Below are 25,511 nucleotides of genomic sequence, written 5' to 3'. Positions count from 1 at the left end.
CCTGAAATTAATTTTAGAATCATTGTGAATTAGTGAGAAAGATAAAAAGAAATTCATTTGTCTGAAATGATAACATCCTTTTTCCAGAATTTCTACAGAAGGAATTATTTTGATTATATAATGCAAGAAGGAATTATTTTCATAAAGAATGTGTATATGAAAACCTAAAAAACTGCTGTTAAGATTCATGTGCTTTATGTACGTTAACTATATTTTATAACTTAAAAACTCTAGACTTTCATTTTATACAGATCTATTGTAAGAAAAAGAAGTAACATTGGCAATGTTATGGTGTGGCTCATTATTTTCCAAAGCGATGTTTATCTTTCTTTTCATCTGAGGCACTACATTTCTAGTTATTATGGAACTGTGACATGTAATATCACTGTGGCTCTGGGTCTGGCCAATATTTTGGCCTATTATGATTGACAGCTTTAACTAATTTTTTTCTTACACAGCTAATTTGATTTCCTCATTACAGCCACAAATACAATATGGAACCCATGATGATTCAATTACCTTTTTCAGTTGATAATGTTAACCATTTAGCTGGAAACTCAAGTTAAATCAACCTTTTAAATGTTCTACTTACACCTGCAGAAATCAACCCTTAATGGATAAATTTCATCATACAAAAGGATTTGTCTATCATTACAGATAATCTCATAATTTTTACGTAAAATATAAAATATAAGATTTTTTTTCTCCCCATAACAAAAGATTAGGCTAAAGAAAAGCTAGTTTTATAGCAGAAACTATAAGTTAGGTGCTATCTGGCAAGCTTGAGACTTTGCTATCCTGTTAGGTTATCTCTCCCAGGCAGAACATCATTTTCAATTACATTCAAACTGAGAAATTGTCAATTATATCACATCAACTGGCTGTAGCAACTGGGAATGAGTTAGTACACATCTTCACACTCTTAAATAATTATGATGAGTAATTTTTTGAACAGTGTGAACAATAGGGCTTATTGGCAAAAATAACTCATAGACCCAATTACAAAGGAATGTGAAATCTTCAATATTTAGCCAATCAGGTAAAATCTAGTTAGAGGAGATTTGATTTAGATAAATGGAAGTTCCTAAAATTAGAAAAGCAAGACCAAAAAAGCATAATAAAAAATGATAGGAGAATGAAGAAAGATGGTATAAAAAGTTAAATGAGGGAAAGTTAATGAGTAAAGTTAAATGAGATACAGTAAAATTAGATAAAGCCCTGCCTTTGGACAATGATACAAATTAAGGATTACCCTCTGTAGCAATGTGTTGCCACACCACTAAGCGTGACAATTCTCTTATAAATATTTAATAAAAAGAGTGCCTGTGAGCTAACTGGCTTTGCATAAGTTTATATAGAAAGTATATTTTTAATAACCTAAGTAGAAAAAAATTTGGGAATTATTGCTTTATTATTTACACAAGAAGATATGATGATGTAATGTAATAGTCATAATAAAATGGCAACCTGTCATGAGAACTCAAGTATTGACTATTTAAAATATATTATTCTATCCTCACATAAACCCATGCAAGTTTACTACTATTGTAAAGACTATTTACATTTGAGGAAACTGAAGCATAGTGACACCATATGACTTGAATATAGCCATAGAGTTCTTAAACAACAAAACCAAACTTTAGGTCTCAAGTTCTTAATCTCTATATGACATTTATTTGAATGTGATCCATTATCATCTCTATCCCTCCATAAAAATCTTAATTTTGGTGACAAAAACATAGTATTTTTCAGTCTGATATTTTTAAAACCAGACTAAGTGTAATTTACATTTGCATATACTCATAAATGTAAGTAACAAAGTATAAGTAATATCTAAATTAATCTGGATAAAGATTCCAGATTCTTATTATTCAATATATGATATTGAAATAGTGACCATGCCATGTTTATGACATGGATAAAGACAATATTTTCAACATTAAATAAGCTTAAAATATAATTTCAGTTGTAAAACAGATTTTTCACAGCATTGACATTCTTTTACCCCATTAGGAAGCATGCTTACCAATGACAAATTTTTAGGGAAGTTTAGTGTATATAATACAGTGTGTTTCATCAGCTCTTACCAATATTTACTTATGTTGTTTTTTGGATTTAGTAAATACTGCTTATTTAGCTGTCCATTTTTAGTAAGGAGGGCATAATGTGTCATCATGAACAAAGGACATGATAAAACACTTTGTTTAGTCATTCTTTTATTTTTCTTAGTCACTTGAACAAAGTCACAGGAAACTCTAGGAACTTCTTTTTTCTTACCTTCTTACTCTTAAAATAGGACCCAGTACTTCACTATATTCTAAAACTAAAATACAAATCTTCAAAGCAATTGAATAAGTATTGATGTTAGTTTTTATATAAAAAGTTTTTGAGATGAATTCATACATCATAATACCGAACAAACTTAGCTGTCTCATTAGATCTCTGTGCTTAAACTGGGATCTATACTATTGTCAGCTCAGCTTCCTTACCTTATTTCTAGTCCCCAGCTCTCCAGTCAAACAGCCTCTCAAAACCCTTTTGTCTTAGACCATTTAGTTTTGCCCTTACGTTAGTATCTCTGAGAATTGCACCTGTCTAGCATTTAGATGAACCCAACACCTGGAAAACAGCTGAGTCATTAGTATTAATTATACTGACTCATCAAGTTGGGCTCTCAGTCCTCACTCCTCTGAGTGATCTTAGCATACTCATAAAAACCAAATCTGGGAGGGTAAAAGGGGTTTTGCAACTGAAAACACCAAGATTTTCTCCATATTGCTCCTCATTTCTTCCTTGATATACAAAATGTTTTCTTAGTACCTATTTTGTGCAAAGTACTAACTTAACAAATTACTGACAGAAACATAACTTTTTAAATGGTCCCTTTTTGCAGGAGTTTATGCAAATAGAGATAAGGCATATGGAATGAAAATAGGGCAAGCAGGATTTTCCTGGAGCACTAAGCATGACTAAGCCGATTCCAAATGAATATCATTCAGGAGGTGCAATTTAAGTTGACCTTTGAAGAAAAAACAAATATTGATAAGTAGTAAATGGAGTACCTAGGGAATAAAAATTATTAAACAATGAAGGAATAGCACATAAAAAGACACAGAGGTAGCAAGTAGCTTTCCATGCACATGGAACAGCATGTAATCCAGTATATTTAGAATCCACAATGAAACGTATCCAAAAATATAACATGATACAGGATCATTGAAGGTACTTGAACTATAAAATATAGATTTCAGAGATTCTAAGATGGCAGCAGAGTAGACAGACATACAAACTGCCATCTCCCAGGATCAAACTGGATTACAAGTTAATTTAAGAACAATCATCATAAAAAACCAACTTTGGACTAAAAGAACAGGACTCGAAAACCAAGAAGCACAGAAGAGACCACACTGAGACTGGTAGGAAGTGTGGGAATGCTGTGGGGGCTCCCCCACTCCTAGGAGTGAGGGGTGACTGAGGGTCCAGAGGAACTCTCATGGCAGGGGGAGAGACCCTGGGAGGTGGGATTCCTCAGCCCCAGGGATGAAACCCCAGCCTAGAGACCCAGAGACTGGGGGAGATAGCCTGACAGCACTGAGTGGGGAGAAGAGCAGGATTTCTGTCTGCAAGAAACAGATTGCATAGAATGGGTTGCAGCCTTAAAGGGCCAGCACAGAGATCCTCTCTCACAGCCACTTGCTTGGGGCTCTGGGGATTAAACAAGCTGAGAGAGCTGGTCTTGTGTGAGGAGAGTGGGGGAATCAAGGCACAGGGACAAAAATGGTGATGGGGAGAAGAACATCTGTGCTGAATCATTCTCCAATACTGAGATGGTCATATGCAGGGGAGGGGGCACTCCTTATGTCCATCATGAGCCTAGTGTAAGTCCAATTGACCCACCTTCAGAAAGCTCTCCAGATCCATTCAGCATGAAAGGCATTTGGAAAGGAGGAAGTAAAGGAGAGGGGCAGTGACTCAGGTTTCTGGGGAGACCTGAGTTACACCTCCTCCTTCTGATATTGAGAATGTGCGCCACCCCTAGAAAGTACCTGGATAGACAATGCCTTCCCATTCTCACACCCACCACATTCCTGTGGACTTACCATACAGAAAAAAAAAGGCTGGGATAGATTTTGAACTGGGGCCAAAGGGCAAGATACACCCACTACCACCCCCGTGTCCTAATCACAAAAATTTCCTGCTATGCTCAAAAAAAAAAAGCAGCAGGCAAATTAAAACTTTTATGTGGCTCACATTGTTAGGGAAAATTAAAATCCAAGCAACCAACAGAAGTTGAGGGATTAAGCCCTGGAGGAGGGGCAGCATTCCCTGTACCAACCTCAGCTGCCCTAACCCAGCAAGCTTGCAATCAGCACACAGAAAAATGGGAAGGGAGAGAAATGCAAGCCAAATGAATCAACAAGAGAAATCTGCAGAAAAAGAACTGAATGAGATATAAGTAGCCAAATTAACAGATGCAGAGTTTAAAATAATGATTGTTAGGATGCTTAAGGATCTTAGAGTTACAATGGATGGACATAATGAGCACCTAAATAAAGAAATAGCAAGCATCAAAAAGGACATTGAAATCATAAAAAATAATAAGAAATGATAATTACAACATTAGAAATGAAGAATTCACTAGAAGGAATCAACAGCAGGCTGGATGAAGCAGAGGATAGAATGATAGAATCAGAAACTGAGATAAATGAAAACACAGAAACAAATCAGCAAAAAGAAAAGAGGATCAAAAAGTCTGAGGAAACTCTGAGAGAGCTCTGTGACAACATAAAGAGAAATAACATCCACATTATAGGGGTTCCTGAACGAGAAGAGAAAGAACAAGGGATAAAGAACCTGTTTGAGGAAATCATAGCTGAAAACTTCCCTAAATTGATGAATGAAAAAGTCACACAAGTTCAAGAAGCACAGAGAGTCCCATTCAGGAGAAACCCAAAGAGACCTACACATCATAATTAAAGGATACATCATAATTAAAATACCAAAGTTTAAGAGACAAAGAATACTAAAAGCTGCAAGATGAAAGCAGTCAATCACCTACTAAGGAGCCCTCATAAGGATGACATCTGACTTTTCAACAGAAACACCTGAAGCCAGAAGGGAATGGCAAGAAATACTCAAAGAAATGTAAAACAAGAGCCTATAACCAAGACTTTTTTATCCAGCAAGGCTATTGTTTAAAATTGAGGGAGAAATTAAAAGCTTCCCAGATTAAAAAAAAAAAAAAAAACTCAAGAAATTTATTACAACCAAACCAATGCTGCAAGAAATGTTAAGGGGCCTGTTGTAAACAGAGCAAAGAAAAAAAATCTAGATAAAGAGAAATGTAGATTTAAAGAATAAAATGACAATAAACAACTACATATCAATAATAACCTGATATGTAAATGGGTTAAATGCTTCAATCAAAAGTCATAGGGTTGGCCCTGGCCGGTTGGCTCAGTGGTAGAGCATCAGCCTGGTGTGCAAGGGGTCCCGGGTTCAATTTCTGGCCAGGGCACACAGGAGAAGCGCCCATATGCTTCTCCACCCCTCCCCCTCTCCTTCTTCTCTGTCTCTCTCTTCCCCTCCCGCAGCTGAGGCTCCATTGGAGCAAAGATGGCCCCGGCGCTGGGGATGGCTCCTTGGCCTCTGCCCCAGGCACTAGAGTGGCTCTGGTCGCAACAGAGCGACGCCCCGGAGGGGCAGAGCATCGCCCCCTGGTGGGCAGAGCATCGCCCCCTGGTGGGCATGCCAGGTGGATCCTGGTCGGGTGCATGCGGGAGTCTGTCTGACTGTCTCTCCCCATTTCCAGCTTCAGGAAAAAAAAAAAAGTCATAGGGTAGCTGCATGGATAAGAAAGCAGGACCCATATATATGCTGTCTACAAGAGACCTACCTCAAAACAAAAGATATGCATAGACTGAAAATGAAGGGATAGAAATAAATATTTATACAAATGGAAATGAAAAAAAAGCTAGGGTACCAATACAGTAGTACCTTGAGATACAAATAGACCAACATACAAATTTTCTAAGATACAAGCTGTAACTCGGTCCATATTTTTGCTTGAGATCCATGCGAAATTTCAAGATAAGAGTCATGATTTGTAAAGCTGCCGCTAGTTGGCATGTTGGCACATGGGCCCAGTATCAGAAGTTTGATATACAAGTTGACTGACTTATGAGTTCGGTTACAGAATAAATTAAATTTGTATCTCAAGGTACCACTGTACTTATATCTGACAAAATAGACTTTAAAACAAAGGCTATAGTAAGAAATAAAGAAGGTCACTACATAATGATAAAAGGAGAAATCCAACGGGAAGATATAACCATTATAAATATCTACGTACCTAATATAGAAGCACATAAATACATAAAGCAGATTATGATAGACATAAAGGGTGAGATCAACAGAAATACTATAGTAGTAGGGGATTTTAATACTCCACTAACATCAATGGATAGTTCCTCAAGAAAGAAAATTAACAAAGGAACAGCAGACTTAAAGGACACACTAGAACAACTGGATTTAATAGATATCCTCAGAACCTTTTATCCTACAGCAGCAGAATATATATTCTTTTCAAGTGCTCATGATACATTCTCAAGGATAGACCACATGTTAGGACACAAAATGTGTCTCAATAAATTTAAGAAGACTGAACTCATATCAAGCATCTTCTCTGACCACAATAGCATGGAACTAGAAATCAACTACAATAGAAAGGCTGAAAAACATTCAAATACTTGGCAACTAAACAGCATGTTATTAAATAACAAATGGCTTAACAATAAGATCAAGGAAGAAAATATTTCCTGAAACAAATGAAAATGAACATACAACAACTCAAAATCTGTGGGACACAGCAAAAGCAGTCCTGAGAAGGAAGTTCATAACATTACAGGCATACCTTAAGAAGCAAGGAAAAGCTCAAATAAACAACTTAACCCTGCATCTAAAAGAACTAGAAAAAGAACAGCAAGTAAAACCCAGAGGAAGTAGAAGAAAGGAAATACTAAAGATAAGAGTACAAACAAATGACATAGAGGCTAAGAAAACAATACAGAAGATCAATGAAACCAAGAACTGGTTCTTTGAAAACCTAAACAAGATTGATGAACCTTTAATCAGACTCACCAAAAAAAAAAAAAAAAAGAGGACTCAAATAAATAAAATTAGAAATTGGAGTGGAGAAGTAACAACTGACACAACAGAAATACAAAGGATTGTAAGAAAATACTATGAAGAACTGTATGCCAAAAATTAGACAACCTAGGTGAAATGGGCAAATTTCTTGAAACATATAATCTTTCAAAAATCAATCTGAAACAATTCGAAAACCTAAACAGAACAATTACAACAAATGAAATTGAAACAGTTGTCAAAAAACTCCTAATAAATCAAAGCCCTGGGCTTTATAGGTGAATTCTACCAAATATTGAAAGAACTAACTCCTATCCTTCTCAAGCTATTTCAGAAAATTCAAGAGGAGGGAAGGCTTCCAAGCTCCTTTTATGAGGTGAGTATAATCCTCATTCCAAAACCAGGCAAAGACACTACAAAGAAAGAAAAGTATAAGCTAATATCCCTGATGAATATAGATGCTAAAATTCTCAACAAAATGTTAGCAAACCGGATACAGCAATATATGAAAAAAATTATACATCATGATCAATTGGAATTTATTCTGGGGAGGCAAGGATGTACAATATTTGTAAATCAATCAATGTGTTTCATCACATAAAAGGAAGGAGAAAATCAAATGATAATATCAATAGATGCAGAAAAAGCATTGGATAAAATCCAGCACCCATTTACAATGAAAACTCTCAGCAAAGTGGAAATACAGGGAACATACCTCAACATAATAAAGGCCTTCTAAGACAAACCCACAGCCAATATCATACTCAATGGGCAAAAATTAAAAGCAATCCCCTAAGATCAGGAACAAGGCAGGGGTGCCTCCTTTCACCACTCTTATTCATCATAGTTCTGGAAGTCTTAGCCACAGCAATCAGACAGCAAGAAGAAATAAAAGGCATCCAAATTGAAAAAGAAGAAGTAAACTATCATTCCCTGATGATATGATATTGTATATAGAAAACCCTATAGTACAGTTAGTCAAAAAACTACTGTACCTGATAAATGAATTTAGCAAGGTGGCAGGATATAAAATTAATACTCAGAAATCAGAGGCATTTTTATTTTATTTAATCACCAACAATGAACTGTCTGAAAGAGAAATTAAGAAAACAATCCCCTTCACTATTGCAACAACAACAAAAAATAAAGTACCTAGTAGTAAATTTAACCAAGGAGGTTAAAGACTTGTACTCAGAAAATTATAAAACATTGATAAGAGTGACATCAGAGAAATGGCACCGTGAGAAGCACTCCCAATACCTCTTCCCAAAATTTCAACAAGGTCTTCAACCAGTGACAGAAAAATCTATCCTTGGAGCATCGGGAAGACCCACACACTGAACACGAAGGTATAATCAACCCTGTAGGAAATAAGATGGAGAAAGGAACACTCCGCCTTCCTCACTAACCTGAGCAAGGCTGCTTTCACCTGGGACTGAGAGAGAGTGGAGGCTAAGGGGGGCAAAGGGTGTGGAGGGAGCCAGGCTGCAGCACAGATGTCCAAGCAGAGGAAAGAGTGTGCCTGCGGTGACTCAGCCCACGTGAGCTAATGCCCGCACCGGTCCGGCAAAGGCTGGCGAGCAGCGGCCGCCATTAGCCCCAATATCCTGGTCGGCGAGCGTGGATAGTGTGTGAGAAGTTCCTCCTAGCACCCCGGGAGTGGGCACCTGTGTTCCCCGACAGAAGGGCAGGGTCAGAGGCCTCTGGGTGGGCTGTGACCAGAGTCTTGGTGTGGTCCTTGCACCCTGAACAGCAGAGTGTGGGGAGTGCGCAAAAGCGAACTTCCCTACACCTGAACTTCTCCGGGCGGGCAGGGCACCTCACCCAGCTAACCTCACCTCATTCAGGCTAACATCTGAATGTTAAGAAGAAAAAAATACTGAAGCGCTAGGGGGAGGGGCACGCAGGCAGCTTGCAGACTGACTCCAGAGCAGAACTGCAGATCCAATCACTGAAATTAGCTTAACCCACAGTGTGTTCACCTCGCAACTGACCTACATGGCTCTAACTGACAAGATCTCTCTCAGTTCAGCGATCTAAGACAAGAGGTGTGATATTTTCTAGTGCCTCTTGCTATGCACGTCGGGGTGGGAGCAACTTTCTGTCAGCTGATACAGGGTGAAAAACATATTCCCACAGAAAAAAACTCAGAGAACACTGCAGAAGTTAGATAGGCGAGGCTGTAGGCTTTTTAACAAGGAAGAAGCCTGCAGAGAGCAATACCACGGAACACTAACACTAAGGCAAATTTAACTAGATATACCTGGGGATCTGAACAGAAGTCAACACGCCCCCCTACCTGATTAAGCTGGTGGCACTGATTGGCAGAGCTTTCATACTTAGGGCTATACGTTAAAAAGAGAAACTTGGCAGCCTTTAAGATCTGTTCTGCAGGCAGTGACTAGGGCATCTTCTTCCCAGCCAAAACAGGTTACAAAGTGCAAAAAGCCTGGGGAGAGTGGTCCCACAGAGTGCTGAGGCATACGGGACATGCCTAGAGGCTCATTGAAAGGCACCTTGAGAGCAATTGGCTCCCAGTCCTGCCTGTTTATGCTCATGGCTCTGACTGGCAGAGCCTTACCCAGAGCCCTGCACTGAGTGGGGATAGAGTGGGGATTTGCCAGCTCTTTGAACCTCTTACTCTCCAGGCAGATGCAGTGTCAACCTCATAGCTGGATCATCAGGCTGCTAATTCAGGAAGGAGAGACTAGGAATGAGGCTCCAGGAAAACGGACTCTATCATTGTTGGAGCCTGCGAATGCTAACGAGCCCCAACTACCAATGAGACTGAAGCCTAATATATAACATTGCAACAAAGACTCATCAACTGCAAATTTCTACCTAAGTATACCACAGGGGCAGAGCCTTGGGTACAGAGCCACTGACCAGGAAAAGGGAGAGGAAAAAAAAAGAAAGAATATAACCTCTCAAAATCAAGAAAAATCCACAGACTTTATAACTTTTTCCACTTTTTTTTGTTTCTTTCATTTTCTTTATTATTATTTTTTCTTCTCTTCCACCTTGGTCCTTTTATTCTCTGCCCATCTTATTCTTTTCTCTTCTTGAACTACATTACCCATAAGTGTTACATTTCCCATTTTCCTTCTTTTCTTCCTTTCTCTCTATGAGGGTTACGCTCCAAAACCCTTAACTCTCTCTTTTTCTTTTTTTTTCTTTTTTCCCTTTTTTTTCCTTCCCTCTCTATTCATTTCTTCTTTTCTCCTTTACTTTTCCTCTCATTAAATCCACACTCATAAACAAATTATTTTATTTGGGACTCAAATTTTCTCTTTGTGGCATTTTGGGCGCTTTTTATTTCGCTTATTAACTCATTAGCATTCGCCCCAACCCCAGCTCTCCATTGTATTTAGTTTTTATTCCACTTAATACAATGGTATTTTTTTTCTTTTTCCTGTTTCCCTCTTATACCTCTCATTAGATCTCTCAGTAAAACATCACTTACAAGCAAATAATTTTATTCTTGATCCAAATGTTTTCTTTTTTTCATTTTGTGGGTCCCTACTTCCTTTTTTGCATGTTTATCACATCTCCCCAAATCAGGCCCTCTGTTATAGGTAGTTTATGTTCCATTTAGCACAATATAATTCACAGTTTATCATGGGATTTTCTCAAGGAGGAAGGGAAAAGAGGGGAAAAAAGAAATAATTTTTTTCCATTTTTTCCTTTTTATTCTTTATTAATTCTCAGTGCTATTAACAAGACCATCCTCAGATGCCATTAAGGAAAAGGAAATAGAATATCATGGATACAAAAGACAGAGATGTAGCACAGATAGATGAGGAAAAATCTATGGAGAAAAAAAATATTGGGAACCTTGGAGCAAAATGACAGAGAATTTAAAATAGAAATCCTAAAAATACTCAGAGATATACAAGAAAACACCAAAAGGTAATTTAGGGGCTCAAAAAACAACGAACACAAAAAATCTATTACCAAGGAAATTGAAACTATAAAAACAAATCAAACAGAGATGAAAAACTCAATTTATGAACTGAAAAACAAGGTAACAAGCTTAGCTAATAGAACAGGCCAGATAGAAGGTAAGATTAGTGACATAGAAGACAGGCAACTTGAGGCATAACAGAGAAAAGAAGAGAGAGACTCAAAAATTTAAAAAAAAAATGAGAAAGCCCTACAGAAATTGTCTGACTCCATCAAAAAGACTAACATAAGAATAATAGGTATATCAGAAGGAGAAGAAAGAGAAAATGGAATGGATAACATATTCAAACAAATAATAGACAAGAACTTCCCAAGCCTATGGAAAGAACTAAAGCCTCAAATTCAAGAAACAAACAGAACAACGAGTTTTCTTAACCCCAACAAACCTACTAAAGGCATATCATAGTGAAATTCGCACAAACCAACAGCAAAGAAAAAATTCTCAAGGCAGCCATGGAAAAGAAGAATACAATATATAAAGGAAGGTTTATTAGATTATCATCGGATTTCTCAGAAGAAACTCTACAAGCTAGAATATAGTGGACCCCAATATTTAAAGTTCTGAAAGAGAGGAACTTTCAGCCAAGAATACTATACCCATCAAAGCTATCCTTCAAATAGGAAGGAGAAATAAAAACATTCACAGATACAGGAAAGATGAAGGAATTTATCATCAGAAAACCCCCACTCCAGGAAATACTAAGGGGTTTTCCAACCAGATACAAAGAACAAAACCACAAGTAAAAACTCCACCAAGAACACAATAAAACCAAATTTAAACTGTGACAACAAAAACAAAAAAAGGGGTGGGAGGACAGAGATTAACAGTAGTAAAGGATGATGGAGCACATAAGCACTCATAAGATAGTGCACTACAATGAACATGGTAGGTATCCTTTTCATTACTTAATGGTAACCACCCCTGAAAAAAACACCACAGATGCACATGACTTAAAAAAGGTAGCAACAGAGGAAAGAAGTATGGATCACAACCAAACAAAAACAAATGATAGAAACCAGAAAAGAAGAATCAAACAAGATACAAAACTAACAGAAAGCAATTTATAAAATAGCAATAGGGAACCCACATGTGTCAATAATTACACTAAATGTTAATGGATTAAACTCACCAATAAAAAGACACAGAGTAGCAAAATGGATTAAAAAAGAAAATCCAACTGTATGTTGCCTACAAGAAACACATCTAAGGAACAAGGATAAAAACAAATTCAAAGTGAAAGGCTGGAAAACAATATTCAAAGCAAATAACATCCAGAAAAAAGTAGGCGTAGCAATACTCATATCTAATAATTCTGACTACAAGACAGCAAAACTAATCAGAGACAAAAAAGGACATTTCATAATGATTAAGGGGATGCTGAATCAAGAAGACATAACAATTCTTAATATATATGCACCAAACCAAGGAGCACCAAAATATATAAGACAGCTACTTATTGACCTAAAAACAAAAACTGACAAAAATACAATCATACTTGGAGACCTCAATACACCACTGATGGCTCTAGGTCATTCATCCAAACAGAAAATCAATAAAGATATATTGGCCTTAAATGAAACACTGGAGCACGAGGATATGATAGACATCTACAGGACATTTCATCCCAAAGCGACAGAGTATATATTCTTCTCTAATGTACATGGAACATTTTCAAGAATTGACCATATGTTAGGCCACAAAAAATAACATCAGCAAATTCAGAAAAATTGATATAGTACCGAGCATATTTTCTAATCATAAAGCCTTGAAACTAGAATTCAACTGCAAAAAAGAGGCAAAAAACCCACAAAAATGTGGAAACTAAACAACATACTTCTAAAAAATGAATGGGTCAAAGAAGAAATAAGCGCAGAGATCAAAAGATATATACAGACAAATGAAAATGACAATACAATATATCAGAATCTCTGGGATGCAGCAAAAGCAGTAATAAGAGGGAAGTTCATATCACTTCAGGCTATATGAACAAAAAAGAGAGAGCCCAAATAAACCTCTTAACTTCATACCTTAAGGAACTAGAAAATGAAGAACAAAGACAACCAAAACCAGCCAAAGAAAGGAAATAATAAAAATCAGAGCAGAAATAAATGAAATAGAGAGCAGAAAAACTGTAGAAAAAATTAACAAAACAAGGAGCTGGTTCTTTGAAAAGATCAACAAAATTGACAAACCCTTGGCAAGACTCATCAAGGAAAAAAGAGAAAAGACTCATATAAACAAAATCCAAAATGAAAGAGGAGAAATCACCACAGACATCATATATATACAAAGAATTATTGTAGACTACTATGAAAAATTATATGCCACCAAATTCAACCATCTAGAAGAAATGGATAAATTCCTAGAACAATACAACCTTCCTAGACTGAGTCATGAAGAAGCAGAAAGCCTAAACAGACCAATTAGCAGGGAGGAAATAGAAAAAAAACTATTAAAAACCTCCTCAAAAATAAAAGTCCAGGCCCAGGCAGTTATACTAGTGAATTCTATCAAACATTCAAAGAAGACTTGGTTCCTATTCTACTGAAAGTCTTCCAAAAAATTGAAGAAGAAGCAATACTTCCAAACACATTTTATAAGGCCAACATAACCCTCATACCAAAACCTGGCAAGGACGGCACAAAAAAAGAAAACTACAGACCAATATCTCTAATGAATACAGATGCTAAAACACTAAACAAAATACTAGTAAATCGAATACAACAACATATTAAAAAAATAATATATCATGATCAAGTGGGTCTCATCCCAGAATCTCAAGGATGGTTCAACATATGTAAAATGCTTAACGTAATACACCATATCAACAAAACAAAGAACAAAATCCACATGATCTTATTAATAGATGCAGAAAAAGCATTCAAACAATACAATACAACTTTACGTTTAAGACACTCAACAAAATGGGTATAGAAGGAAAATATCTCAACATGATAAAGGCTATATATGATAAACCATCAGCTAGCATCATATTAAATGGCATAAAACTGAGGACTTTTCCTCTTAAATCAGAAACAAGAGAGGGTTGTCCACTCTCTCCACTCTTATTTAACGTGGTATTAGAAGTTCTAGCCCAAGCAATCAGACAAGATAAAGAAATAAAAGGCACCCATATCAGAAAAGAAGAAATAAAGGTTTCACTTTTTGCAGATGATATGATCCTATACATCGAAAACCCCAAAGAATCTACAAAATGATTACTGGAAACAATAAACCAATACAGTAAGGTCTCAAGATACAAAATTAACATACAAAAGTCCATAGCCTTTCTATATGACAACAACAAAACAGTAGAAAACGAACTCAAAAAAATAATCCCCTTCACGATTGCAAAAAATAAATAAATAAAATACCTAGGAATAAATATAACAATGAATGTAAATGACCTATATAATGAAAACTACAAAGCATTGTTAAGGGAAATTGAAAAAGATACAATGAGATGGAAAAATACTCCTTGTTCTTGGATAGGAAGAATAAATATAATCAAAATGGCCATATTACCCAAAGCAATATACAAATTTAATGCAATTCCCATCAAAATTCCAATGACATTTTTTAAAGAAATGGAACAAAAAACATCGGATTTATATGGAATTATAAAAAAACCCAAATAGCCAAAGCAATTCTAAAGAAAAAGAATGAAACTGGGGGCATTACAATACCTGACTTCAAATTATATTATAGAGCCATGACAAACAAAACAACATGGTATTGCCAGAAAAATAGATACTCAAACCAATGGAACAGAATAGAAAGCCCAGAAATCAAACCACATATATATAGTCAAATAATTTTTGATAAAGGGGCCAACAACACACAATGGAGAAAAGAAAGCCTCTTCAACAAATGATGCTGGGAAAACTGGAAAGCCACATGCAAAAGAATGAAACTGGATTACAGTCTATCCCCCTGTACTAAAATTAACTCAAAATGGATCAAAGATCTAAATATAAGACCTGAAACAATAAAGTACATAGAAGAAAACATAGGTACTAAACTCATAGACCTTGGTTTTAAAGAACATTTTATGAATTTGACTCCAATGGCAAGAGAAGTGAAGGCAAAGATAAATGAATGGGACTACATCAGACTAAGAAGTTTTTGCTAAGCAAGAGACACTGACAACAAAATAAACAGCCAACTAAATGGGAAATGATTTTTTCAAACAACAGCTCAGATAAGGGCCTAATATCCAAAATATACAAAGAACTCATAAAACTCAACAACAAACAATCCAATAAAAAATTGGGAAGAGGATATGAACAGACACTTCTCCCAGGAAGAAATACAAATGGCCAACAGATATATAAAAAGATGCTCCTCTTCATTAGCTATTAGAGAAATGCAAATCAAAACTACAATGAGATACCACCTCACACCTGTTAGATGAGCTATTATCAACAAGACAGGTAATAGCAAGTGTTGGAGAGGCTGTGGAGAAAAAGGAACCCTCATTCACTGTTGGTGGGACTGTAAAGTAGTACAACCATTATGGAAGAATGTATGGTGGTTCCTCAAAAAACTGAAAATACAACTACCTTATGACCTAGCAATCCCTCTACTGGGTATATACCCCCAAAACTCAGAGACATTGATACGTAAAGACACATGTAGCCCCATGCTCATTGCAGCATTGTTCACAGTGGCCGACATGGAAACAACCAAAAAGCCATTCAATAGATGACTGGATAAAGAAGATGTGGCACATATACACTATGGAGTACTACTCAGCCATAATAAATGATGACACCGGATCATTTACAATAAAATGGTTGGATCTTGAAATAAGTAAATCAGAAAAAACTAAGAACTGCATGATTCCATACATAGGTGGGACATAAAAACAAGACTAAGAGACATGGACAAGAGTGTGGTAGTTATGTGGGAGGGAAGGGAAGGGGGAGGGGGAGGGACACAAAGAAAACTAGATAGAAGGTGACGGAGGACAATCTGAATTTGGGTGATGGGTATGCAACATAATTAAATGACAAGATAACCTGGAGATGTTTTCTCTGAACATATGTACCCTGATTTATTGATGTCACTTCATTAAAATTAAATTAATAAAAATTTATAAAAAAACATTGATAAAAGATATCAAGGAAGATACAAAAAGTGGCAGCATATACTGTGTTCATGGATAGGAAGAATAAGCATCATTAAAATGTCTGTATTACCCAAAGCAATTTATAAATTCAACACAATTCCTATTAAAATACCAATGGCATATTTCAAATATATAGAACAAATATTTCAAAAATTTATATGGAACAAAAAAAGAAAATGAATAGCCTTAGCAATCTTGAAAAAGAAGAATAAAGTAGGGGGTATCAGACTTCCTGATATCAAGTTATACTACAAGGCCATCATACTCAAAACAGCTTGATTCTGGCATGAGAACAGACATATAGATCAATGGAACAGAACAGAACAGAGAACCCAGAAATAAACTCACACCTTTATGGACAATTGACATTTTACAAAGGAGGTAAAAGCATACAATGGAGTAAAGACAGTCTCTTTAACAAATGGTGTTGGAAAATTGGATAGCTCTGTGCAAAAAAAAAATGAAACTAGACCACCAACTTACACCATTCACGAAAATAAACTCAAAATGGATAAAAGACTTAATATAAGTCATAAAATCATAAACATCTTGGAAGAAAACATAGGCAGTAAGCTCTCCAACATCTCACACAGTAATGTATTTGCTGATTTATCTCCCCGGGGAAGTGAAATAAAGGATAGGATGAACAAATGGGACTATATCAAAGAAAATAGCTTTTGCACAGCTAAAGACAATATGAGCAAAATAAAAAGAGAAACCATACAATGGGAGAACATATTCAACAATACATCTGATAAGGGGTTGATAACCAAAATTTATAAAGAACTTGTAAAACTCAATACCAGGAAGGTAAACAATACAATCTAAAAATGGGTAAAAGAAATGAATACACACTTCTCCAAAGAGGACATACAGATGGCCAGTAGGCAGATGAAAAATGTTCAACATCACTAATCATTAGAGAAATGCAAATTAAAACCACAATGAGATATCACCTCACACCAGTCAGAATGGCGCTTATTAAGAAAACAACACATAATAAGTGCTGACGAGGATGTGTAGAAAAGGGAACACTCCTGCACTGCTGGTGGGAATGCAGACTGGTGCAGCCACTGTGGAAAACAGTATGGAGATTTCTCAAATAATTAAAAATAGAACTGCCTTTTGACCCAGCCATCCCACTTTTAGGGGTATATCCTATGAACACCAAATCACTGATCCAAAAGAAGAAATTCACCCACATGATAATTGCAGCATTCTTTACAATAGCTGAGATCTGGAAACACCGCAAGTGTCCATCAGTGGACAAGTGGATTAAAAAGCGGTGGTACATATACACAATGGAATAGTATGTGGCCATGAAAAAAATAAGTTAAGGTTACCTTTTGTGATGACATGGATGGACCTGGAAACTATCAGGCTAAGTGAAATAAGCCAGGCAGAGAAAGAAAAATATCATATGACTCACTCACTTTAGGAATTCAATGAACAGTATGAACTGAGGAACAGAATAGAGGCAAGGCAGGATCAAAGGGATCCCACCAGAGGGAAAGTGGTCAGAGGGAAAGAGGATGAGAGGATGGGATCAGAGAAGGGAAAGAGATTGGTGAAATTATATATACATACACAGCATTATAGAGAGCAGGACAGCCAATCCTGGAAGGAAGAGGGTAAGGTGTTAGGGGGATGGGGAAAGAGGAGTGTTGAGGGGAACATGGGGTTGGGAGGGATATTTTTCTGGTGTGACACTTGAGTCTATGTAAACACAATAAATTAAAATCAATAAAAATTAAAAAAATAAAGATTTCAGAACTCACTATATAAAAGTGGAGGAGAGGATTGGTGTTTATTTATCAGAGAAATGACATGATATCTTTTTGTCCTACTTTTTAAAATTCAGGTCAATTCTTCTCTTTGTTTACAGGACTTTTACTGTAGTCCTTCCAAACCCCCACAATTTTATTTTGTTAAGTTCATAAGTTCACTTGATTCACCACTTATAAAAGTTGCTTCACATCTTCTGTCAAGCTTCATTTTCTCGGAATAAGTTATACATTTCTTCCATCTTCCTTGCTTGTTCTCATACTATTTTCTTTTATTTCTCTTATATAATATTCATCTTTTTTAAAATCTATTTTCACCACTTGATTTGATTTCGGGGAGACTTTATCATCGGTCTTTGTATCTTCAGTAACTTTCTAGCATGTTGCCTTTCTAGATACTTAAACAATTTTAATTGACTGACTGATTAGAACTATGTCTTGGTAAGAAAACTTCATCTTCAGTAAAGAAGGCACAATAAATAGAAAACAGAAAAATATGAAGGGTAATAGCTAGATGGTCACTGTAATGAGACTGTGAGAGAATAAAATTAAAAGGTGAAGAGGGAAATAAAGACTGCAGAAAAAGAAAGCTGCTTAGATGGAAAAGGAATGGAAGGACTGTTTGAAGACAACCCCAAATAATTTAGAAAAGTAGTTTGTTATACATGGTTTGACTTTGCTAAGCAAGGAAGAATGCATTTCCTTTGATGGGTGTATTTGATACTTCTATTAAAGCATCCATTTTTTTAGACATCTAGAAATCATAATTAATTATTTCCCCTTATGACAGAATGTGGGCTACTCTCTCTGTTTTTCTAAAAACCTAAAAAGTATATTTAAGTGAGTCTGAGCTATAATATTAGTTCACAACAGTGAGAAAAAATATCAACAGCTATAAATGTGCATCTCATTCTGTTCCTAAAAAAAGCAGGATGTGAAAATTTCCCGCTAATCCTAATATTTAAGTGTTCAAAAGTTCAAGATCTATTCTAAATCTTACTCTGCTGATTCAAACTTAATTATATGTTATTTCTCTCTTGCTTTTTCTACAGTATGCTGTCTGGCTAATCCTCTGGGTTACGTGGAATGTGTTTGTTATCTGCTTCTATTTGGAGGCTGGGGACCTCTCAAAGGTAATTTGCCATCTGATTTGCCTGAGTCATCAGTAGTGTGTTAATAAGCCTCTTCCTTAGTAAGGCAGAGCCTCACCCAGCTCTTGTCACTTAATGCACCTTGAATGAAGATAGGTGCCCTCATCTATATCTCTGCATTTCTACCATCAAAGATATGCTTTAGTGTGTCATAAAATGTTTTTCATTTATCAGCAAAGCAAGTGTGAAATATTATTAAAGTAACCATGCTGTAGACTTTTACAACATTGACGAGAGATTTCTGAAGCAAAATAGGAATTTTTTATAGATAACATCTTCAAGATTAAGTCACTTAGTTTGCTAATTATTCTGCTAAAGATTTTCATGATTCAGTCCAAATAACGATACAATAATTTAAACAATTAATGGGTTTTAGATGAGTAAAATTGTTACGAGATGAATAAATAAACATATTGTTCTAAAATCATCTGCAAAGCACTATACTACTTGACTTCTCGTGAAGTTTCTTTGTTTCAAGCTGTTTTCATGTGAATATGTGTGTTGCTATTATATTTCTACCATAAATGCCTTTACTCTTGAAATAATGTAGTCTTTAGATCTCTAGAACCAGCATCCTTCTTCTATGGGAATGAAATTAACATCAGGTAAGTCAAATGAGATAATCCATTTAAAGTAGTATTGTATCTTGCTTGAGACACTTGAGAGGGTTGCAAACTTGTACTTAGTTATATTATTAAAAGACAGATTGTAAAATATTCTTTTCCCTATCTCTTGTTAGAACAGAAAAACCCTGTAAAAATGTTGCCATTTTTAAAACCCAAAGATGATAACTTGCTTTAAAAGGAAAAAAAAATTTGAGCTATAAAGTCACCAGGAATAACCATTGCAGGACTATATATTTTGGGGGGGTGGATGGCGAGAGTAGTAGTAATACTCATTTATAATGTAGAGTACAGAAGTTTTACAGAGCAGTCTGAACATTTGCAAGGGTGTTTATCTGACCTGGTAGAGGCATTTCTGTGATTCTTGTAGTGCATTGTCCTCCACACTCTTGGCAGCAGACAGTCCATTCCAAAGGTGCTGTGATCAATGAAAAGGGAATGTTCAGGTGGCTCTAGGAAGGACAGAGACAGGACTGCTGCTGTGTCCATGCCAGAAAAACAATACACAGTTCCCAAGAACTTGAATTTTTTACCCAATTTATATACCTCTGCTGCTCTATAATCCACTTTATTTCAAGAAATTCTACACTAGAACGACTTTTAATGATATTTTTAATTTTAAATAATCACCTTAAAATTGGAAGGCATTTATTCAGGCATACTGCCTAAGTAAAATGATCTAGCAGATCAGTTTGTTTAATATAAAAGGAGAGGGAGAGAGAGAAATTTGAGTCAAATGTTCTGCACAAATGTTCTGTAATTGTGTTTCCTGCTCTACATGATTACTGCAGGCACAAAATAAAGCTTGTGACCTCATGACCTTGGACATGGGCATTGAATCCACAGTGAGGGTATATTCTAAAACATTATAGTTCAAGACAGTCGCATCCCAAATGACTAAGAATTCTTCTAATGCACACAGTCAGGTAATGCCTGTCCCTTGGCAATGCAGCAGTTAATAACTTCTCTTTTCATCTTATAAAACCAATGCTAGGCTCTGCCGAGCACATGAAAATTTAATGTGTTTTAACAAATAATCTAAAAGAAAACTATAAAGGGCAAAGTTATAATAGTTTTTAGCACCAGGTTTTTCCTCCTTTTCCTACTCAAAGGGATTGAGAAAGCAGTATTTATACCATTTAATTCTGTAGCTTCTGCAACTGCCTCACATTCTTTCAGTAATACAGTGACAGAAGGAAGCAATCAATGGTGATTGAAAAATGTACAGATATATGAAAACTCAAAATGGGACTCCTGAAACTGCTGATAAAACTTATTCTACAGAATATAAACATTTATTTCTCAAGCCAACAACAAAATAAAAATAAAGAGTTTGACCATGCGAATAGGTCAGTTTATTTAAAACTGAGGGAGAAATACAGGAAATTAAATCAGGGATGAAATTCTATGGTCTTATATATGTGAAAGAAGTGTGTTTATTTTCATAAACTATTTTGTAAATTATAATTCCTTCATAATGAATATTAGCAAGAATATTAAAACAATATTTAGCTACCTGTTAGAGTTTACAGTGTTGTGTAGTCATTTTGCACAGTGTCTTTTCTGTTTATTTATTTTTAAACAGAGATTAAAGTCACTAACTTACTCAGTGTGTATATTCAGTGCTGAAAGGCTTAACTACAAAAATAAGATTCACAAGATTGACCTGTTTTATCTTCAGTTTTCTTTGCAACCAAAGTTGTATAGATAATATATTTTCTTCACTGAAAAATCTGTGTATATCAAACATTATTATTAAAATACTAATGAATATATTTTAATAATTATCCAAGAACATTTAAGGAAAAATAAAACGAATCCACCAGAGAAGCTGTTTTAAAATGTTTATCTCAGATTAAAATAATGGGTATGTATTATAAAACAGTGATAGCAACTGCTAAACATATATATTGTATAATAATTATTTCCACATTGTTTATATATTAGTGTTGTAACTAAACATCCTACTGTACCACACAATGTGTTACATATTCAGTTGATATTTTAATAGATATCCTGTTAAGGAAACAGAGTTGACATTAGTTTGTAACTCAAGTGTCTGCTAACTTTGTAAACAGTTGCCCTTGAGCGTTCAATGTTTATTGAATTAATAGTTTTGGATGAATAGTTTTGAGAATTCCTCATGTAAATAGTATTACTGTTCTGTTGTGTTTGTTGGGACACTTGAGATTCTATTGTTTACATGTCAAGTAGAAAGAAATAGGAACTAATTCCATCTATCAACTAAATTCAGTTATTTTTGAAGAGGGAAGATCTGTTCTTTGTTCTGTAGTAAATTTTTTTTTTTGTACTTTTCTGAAGCTGGAAATGGGGAGGCAGTCAGACAGACTCCCGCATGCGCCCGACCGGGATCCACCTGGCACGCCCACCAGGGGGTGATGCTCTGCCCATCTGGGGCGTTGCTCTGCCGCAATCAGAGCCATTCTAGCACCTGAGGCAGAGGCTACAGAGCCATCCTCAGCACCCGGGCCAACTTTGCTCCAATGGAGCCTTGGCTGCGGGAGGGAAGAGAGAGAGAGACAGAGAGGAAGGAGAGGGAGAGGGGTGGAGAAGCAGATGGGCGCTTCTCCTGTGTGCCCTGGCTGAGAATCAAACCCGGGACTCCCGCACGCCAGGCCAATGCTCTACCACTGAGCCAACTGGCCAGGGCCTGTTCTGTAGTAAATTTTAACTTCAAAGTGCATAGTAGTTAGGAGAACACATATAATGTGGTAACTCACCTGTTAGACTCATTATCTGGGAAATGAAATTTGTTAAATAATTTTTGAATAGTAATACCCAAGAAAAAAATGTAGTAGTCTTATGCTCTCTCTAAAAACCTGTATTTTATTGTATGTGATAAAATTGTAAATTACTCTTAGGCTGAAATTATATCCTAAAATGTTCTTTGTATGACAATTTTGAAATCTCTGTTGCCATTTTGTAATTTATGGGGCTCCATTAGTGAATGATGCATCAATCTGTAGAAATGAGGCAATAAATTTAAAGAGCATGAAGGAGTAACCAAGGGCTTATTTTACACTTAAAACAACCAATTTGTTTTTAACCCCCTGAGACTAAGGATGCATATTTTATTATATTATCAGAAACTTACCTAGTTAAATATAGCCTAAAGCATTAATTATACCTAGCGGTATGTTTCATAATGAACACATTTAATAGCAACTTCTAGAAGGCTACCATATTTGAACAATTTGTATAGTGTGTCTGGGATCTAGATATATATTTTTATTAAAAATTAATTTATAATAAGGTCACATAAGAATGTGGCTTATTTAATCTCCAGGAAATAAAAATTGTTGCCCTGCAAATGTAAGAGTCAGAAATAAGATAAAACCTGTCATTCAATGTAGGAAAGAAGGAACATATCCTTAAAGCCAGATGTGAGTGCTCTATGGAACAATGTGTTATTGCAACAGTCCTGTTGTATTCCTTCTATTAAAAAATTACTCATTTAAGGTAGTATCTGACATTTTGATATATTCTACTCAATTAAGTCAATGTTTATATAAAAATTTCTTTTATTATTTCAAATGTAAAGATGGTATGAAGATAAATCTAATAATGTTTTAAATTTAAATTAGTATTCTTCTTCAAGAACCGAAAATATTTATTGAATTACTGATAGAAAAAGAATTCCTCTGATAATTAATTTAAGACTAAATTAAACAAGTGTCAAGGGGACAATTTCTTGGATTCATATCTTATATATTCCTGTAAAATGTATATAATCTAAGAAAACTTCAATTGACTATTACTAAGATAATAAGAAAATTTTCATTTCCCAACCATCATACAAGGTGCTTTTTTTTTTAACGGATAATAAAACATCATCATGTTATTAGGAATTAAGTATGGAATTTTTCTAAAATAAAAATGAACCAACCTATTACAATTTGGTTAAAGAGTCACTGCCTACCTTGTTTTCTTTCATACTGTATTGAATTAAACTACTTATTTTCTTCGTTCTTTAATTTTCTTTCCTTTGCTTATTTTTCCTTCCTTCTAATACTCCTAAAGTGAGTACTGGTAATAAGGTCCTTAAAACTTTCTACTTTTCTGTCTACATTTTTTTACTTGAAAATGCCACCCACTGTCATAGTTTAAACTATTATTTCTACACATGTCTACCAGATTTATATCTTTAGTCCTGACCCTGTAGTTCAAGTCTCACATCTCCAACTTCCTGCTGTTGTCATGTCAGTTCCATTGTCATCTTAAATTCAACATGTCCAAGGGCATTTATTATCATCCCTAAAGAATCCAACTTTCCTAATTCAGTTCTTAACTCAGAGAGCACAAAGCAAAATTTATTATGAAAAATAAATAAAAGAGGAAAAAAGAGTCATGTTGGGGGATGACAGGCCCCAGAAATCTTTATAGATTGACCATGAGTTGAAGCAAGAAATAGATTTTTAAAAATATATAGTGTTTGTGTCTGTGTATAATAAACCTCAGACATCAAAAAGTGAAACACAGTAGAAATCTGCTGAAGTAATAATACTCTGGATAGGTAAATATGTCAAAGAGATGAGCTGTTCTTTCAAAGATGTTATATCCTGGGGACGTTTGCTGATTCTGCTTGTAGCAAAATCCAGGCTTTGAACATATAGAAAGCGGTTTTGGTGGTATGTCTAAATTAGCATAACTTTGAGGGAGAGAACATCAAGCACGTGGCTAATTTTCTTTTAAGAGCTTTTGGTGATTATATATAGGGCTAAAAGGGAAAGACTAAAAAGCAGGGTGAAAAAATTTGGCATTATTTCAAAATAGAGTATAGAATAAGTATTGCAAAAAGATCTATAGAATAAGCTAGATTTAAAATTAAGAAAGTTGGTAATTGAGCCAGAGGCTCAATTAACACAATTAAAAAACAATAAATTAATATATTAGAACATGTATTTTCAAAGGTTATAGAAAATTTACTTATAAAATGACTGCAAACATAGAATATCCAAAATATAGAAAAATTTGCAATTATGAAGCAAGTATTCTTTGACCATTGAAATTAAGCTAACCCCCCCAAAACAACAACAAACAAACCTGTAACTACTTATAAATTAAAATACACTTCTAAATAATCTATGAGCCCAAAAGGTTAGAAAGAATATTATAAAATATCCATATTTTGTTGAAAATTTTGGGTACAGAAATCTAAATAGGTTTCAGAGTAAAATGTATGAGATATTAAAAGAGAAGAAATCCTGAAAAATTAATGATCTAAACTTCCAAATCCAGAAGCTAGTAAAAAGAAAAAAAAAACAAATGAAACCCACAGAGGTAGAAGTATTGAAATAAAGAAGAGGATAGCAGAACTCAATGAACATATAACAGAAAAAAAATCAATAAAGTCAAATTATTTCTTTAAAAATGTTAGTGTTAAAAAAACCTAGTAAGAAAGATCAAAATAAAAAAAATAAGTAAAACCATTTTGGTAATATCAAAATACAGATTAGCTAGCAAGAGATAATATATTATGAATAAGGTTAAGTTAATATATGGTTTAACAATAAGCATGAAATGGACAAATCATAGGAAAATACAACTTGAAATAAATTAAAAACTCAAACGCTCTTTTATCCTTTAAAGAAATTGGGTCATTAATCAAAATCTTTGACAGGAAAAAACCCCTAAAACTTGATGTCTTCACTAGTCAATTCTTAAAAATATTTGAAAATGTTATAATATAAT

General features: G+C 35.1%; 1 protein-coding gene and 1 long non-coding RNA gene across 3 annotated transcripts in view; one reads left to right on the top strand and one right to left on the bottom strand.

Annotated features, from left to right (window-relative positions):
- The window catches only part of NKAIN2 (sodium/potassium transporting ATPase interacting 2), a 1,047,208-nt gene that overhangs the window by 563,545 nt on the left and 458,152 nt on the right, over positions 1–25,511 (top strand). For both annotated transcript variants that reach the window (XM_066373336.1, XM_066373337.1), the window contains exon 3: positions 19,078–19,158. In XM_066373336.1, coding sequence (XP_066229433.1) covers positions 19,078–19,158 — 81 coding nt within the window. The remainder of the gene's footprint in view (positions 1–19,077; positions 19,159–25,511) is intronic.
- Positions 2,941–25,511, bottom strand: part of LOC136398835 (uncharacterized) — a 28,149-nt gene continuing 5,578 nt past the window's right edge. Inside the window, exons 2-3 of the long non-coding RNA XR_010750057.1 lie at positions 20,140–20,217; positions 2,941–3,019 (exon numbers count right to left, since the gene is read on the bottom strand). This is a non-coding gene — a long non-coding RNA (uncharacterized lncRNA). The remainder of the gene's footprint in view (positions 3,020–20,139; positions 20,218–25,511) is intronic.

Source organism: Saccopteryx leptura, chromosome 3 (assembly GCF_036850995.1).
Source record: "Saccopteryx leptura isolate mSacLep1 chromosome 3, mSacLep1_pri_phased_curated, whole genome shotgun sequence".
Lineage (NCBI taxonomy): Eukaryota > Metazoa > Chordata > Mammalia > Chiroptera > Emballonuridae > Saccopteryx > Saccopteryx leptura.
The sequence above is the reverse complement of the archived record's forward strand: the minus strand, read 5'-3'. Positions and strand labels throughout refer to the sequence as shown.